At 32.9% G+C, this 3,641-nt stretch overlaps 1 protein-coding gene across 2 annotated transcripts in view; it reads right to left on the reverse strand.

Annotated features, from left to right (window-relative positions):
• The window catches only part of LOC106472905 (nuclear hormone receptor FTZ-F1 beta-like), a 39,879-nt gene that overhangs the window by 19,440 nt on the left and 16,798 nt on the right, over positions 1 to 3,641 (reverse strand). For both annotated transcript variants that reach the window (XM_013933576.2, XM_022401449.1), the window contains exon 2: positions 348 to 1,173. In XM_013933576.2, coding sequence (XP_013789030.2) covers positions 348 to 752 — 405 coding nt within the window. In that variant the 5' untranslated portion in view covers positions 753 to 1,173. The remainder of the gene's footprint in view (positions 1 to 347; positions 1,174 to 3,641) is intronic.

Below are 3,641 nucleotides of genomic sequence, written 5' to 3' on the forward strand. Positions count from 1 at the left end.
CGTATCGCCGAAGTTCCTCGGGAAGAATTTATACCGGAAATTAACAAACGACAACAGATGCAACAGGATATTACATTTCAAATTCTTTGTTTATGTTTACCTAGATACACAAAACTTTCTTTTCTATGAGTAACATCATATTTTTGTGTAAGTTACTTGTTTTCACAACAAAGTAGCCAAACACCTACAACAAATTATTGTTTTCTCATAGCTCCAATTGATTTTTTAGTCATTCCTGCAATCTAATAAAATTCCCCAAAACACAAAATTATTTATATAATGTCAGAGAGAGAGAGAAAAATGAAAAACTTGTAGTGGAAAGAAACTTAAGACAAAATAAATCTTACCTTGCATGTTATGCCTGGATGGTAGTTTTCATCAACTGTACAAATGGGAGAACCTGGTGGTGGAGGGGGTTGTCTGTCATAAGCCAAGTAATTACCTGGAACATGAATAATACTGCTCGAGTCTGGCTCCTGACTCATTTCATCATCCGATATCCCCCCCTCCCAAGACATCGGACATTCCTGTACTTGTTCACAGTATACAAAAGTTCCATTTAAACCAACGCTTTGTCTTTTCGATTGCAGGTTAATAGGACCCACATCTTCAGCAATCACATGCATGACCTCTGTACCTGCTGTAGCTTCATCTTCAATAAGAATTTGTTGGTTTGGATGTACCACAGTGTCCCCTTGGCTCTTAGATGGACTTGAGGGCACCTGGCACACACTAACTCGATCCATGGTCATTAGATCAAATACAACAAAACAATCCCATATAAACACAAATTATTCAACGTAAAATGACACTCAATGTAAAGTAAAGCTCTGAAATGTTGTTTTATACAAAAATTCACATAAATAGTCTTGTTATGGTGGAGTGTACTCCCACAGTTTGTTAGACTGCCTCAAAATGGGCACTTTCCAATTAGTCAAACAAATGTTTTAGCTAACAACAACAAAAATAGACTTTGATGGCGTGCTAAAAATTCAACCAACACAAAGGGCTGGACGGCCCATGAGTCACACTGTTACAAAAAGCTTTATATAAGAACCAAATGAACTGAAGTTCCAGCAGCACAGCACTCCATACAAATGAATTCTTCAATTTTATCTTGTCGGTGTTTCTGAAACAACAACCCCTCATCCTCACTTCATAGGCTACTGGAGTCTGAAATGTAAAAAGAAAAATCAAATTTTACTTTAAAAAATTAAACTGCAATTAACTTTCACCATAAGTCCAAAATAATCCAACTGGCACAGATTTGTTTTGCTTAAAATTATAAAATGTTTTTGAAATAAAATTGAAAAAAAAAGAAATTAAATCTGTGCGATAAATCACAACTGAACAAACACGAGTAATATCAATGTTAGTCAATAATTAATCAATAATACATTTCAATAAAAAAAACAATAGCAAGTTTATGAAACATAATATGAAAAATAATAAACGTCACAATTTCTTTTACATAAAAAATATATACATTGAGGAGACTTGAACATCATTAAGGTAGTATAGTATGGTAGCTAGGAAGTTGATACTATACCTCTGTCTTTATCACCTCCCCCATAAAAAATTATTAGTGCAATTATTACAGCTTAAGTGTTGAGGATAACACAATTCCTTTCAAGCTTCAATTATTGTCAATGATGTGATAACTTCACTTAAGACAGACATAGCTCTATACGTTTCAATTAATATAATAAATAGCTAATACAGTCTAGATTAACAACAGGTATTAAAAAAAAATCACAGTGCCCTAAAATCAAATATTTTATTAATACATTTATCACAGACAAGATGAAAAATGCATTAGATCTGAATCAACACTGTCATTTTACAGAAGAAATATTTGGAATTAATTATTTCAGGAGCTGTTAATCTTAAAATCAACACTAAAAACAAACATCAATCTGCTTAAGCAAAATACTGCAAATTAGAAGTTTGGTGCACATGTATGCTCTAATGAAAAACACGCACAGCCAGAAGCTCTGCACTTTGAATATTCCTGGATTCCACGTATCAAAAATCAAAGAGCAACTGTCTAAACATTCTTATTTTTGATAGAATAACTTCTAATCTTACAAAGTTTGTCTCTTTTTTTTTCTTTTTTTTCATAAAATACTTTTACAGAAGTTTATATTTTCTACTAATCGCTTTTTTAAGCGCGTATCTGTACATTCGTGAGCCTAACAACGGGTCCAGTTGAATTATGAACGTCTTTAATAAGTTTATTACAAAACAAATTAATGGATTAAGAGACATTAATAAAGGGATCTTCTCCATAAAATATCAGTTTAAACAATTTAGCAGGTCACTTCGATTTATGAAAGTCGACTTTAAGTCATTCCTACAAACATCAAAACATATCCCGTACATTTTTCCTTTTTCTTTTATCTACCCTAAGCATTATCTTCCGTCCACTTTAATATTCTATGCTGATATAATGAACCAGAAAGCTCCCAAAAAATAAGCAGGTCATAAGAGTAATGTTAACTAGGAAATAAAATGTAACCCCAAACGACTAACTTGTTTTCACAGTGTTTCAGTGTATGAGTCTGTGTTTTTTAAGCTTCCAATTGTTTACAAATGCGGGCACGGTTCACTAAACTGCGGGGATAACCCGTGCCCCACTTCATAACCCGAGATCCTTACTGATTGCGTAAGTATGCCATGAAAATCATAATCTTCTGTGAGCATTTTTTTTTTTCAGTTCACGGAGGGCTTTTAGCGTTTGTTTTGATGTTTTAATGATCACGTGACCGATATATCTTTCGAATCTGTGAAAAATTCATCTTTCAATCCTACGAAGATTACACATCATAAAAACGTGAAAATGGTAATATCACATCGCCACCCTGTGGCACAGCGGAATGTCTGCGGACTCACACCGCTAGAAACCGGGTTTCGATACTCGTGGTGGGCAGAGCACAGATAGCCCATTGTGTACCTTTGTGCTTAATTACAAACAACCGACAATATCACATCCCAGTAAACCATGAAATTTCACCATTGAAAAATTACTGAATATTATAACGTCACTGAAACCTAAGAAAATCGTCATTAAAAGGTCATTAGTGAATTTTTAATATCAGTGACTGAAACCTGCCTGACCTGCATTCGTCTAATAAATGTTAGATTACGCTAAATTAATCGAAGTTTTAATTCAATATAAGTTGTTTTTATCATTCAGCTCACAATTAATTATATAAAATCCTTTGTATTTTTTATTTAATTTTTAGGGTTTATTTTATTGTTTTAATTCAAATGATAAAAAGCACAGACTCTTTTGTGATGTGTTAGACTCAATAAAAATATATATTAACTTCAGAAAATTCCAACTACAGTCGTGAATAGCGTAAAATATTTACATAATTTTTTAACACATTTAGATAATTTTATTTTACGTTTACTGCCAAGTATATTACACAAGTCATATTTTATATATAAAGATAGTGTTTGTTTGCTTTGTTATTAAGCGGAAAGCTACACAATGGACTAATAATGACTGGAGACGGCTTGAATGGGTAATGAAGAAAAACTTTAATATAAGTTTAACATAACAGCAAATGTACAACGTTTCGACAAGGTTTTGTCATCATCAGGTACAAGTACATTCAAGCCGTCTCCAGCCATTA

The sequence above is a fragment of the Limulus polyphemus genome, unplaced genomic scaffold (genome assembly GCF_000517525.1).
Source record: "Limulus polyphemus unplaced genomic scaffold, Limulus_polyphemus-2.1.2 Scaffold5721, whole genome shotgun sequence".
Lineage (NCBI taxonomy): Eukaryota > Metazoa > Arthropoda > Merostomata > Xiphosura > Limulidae > Limulus > Limulus polyphemus.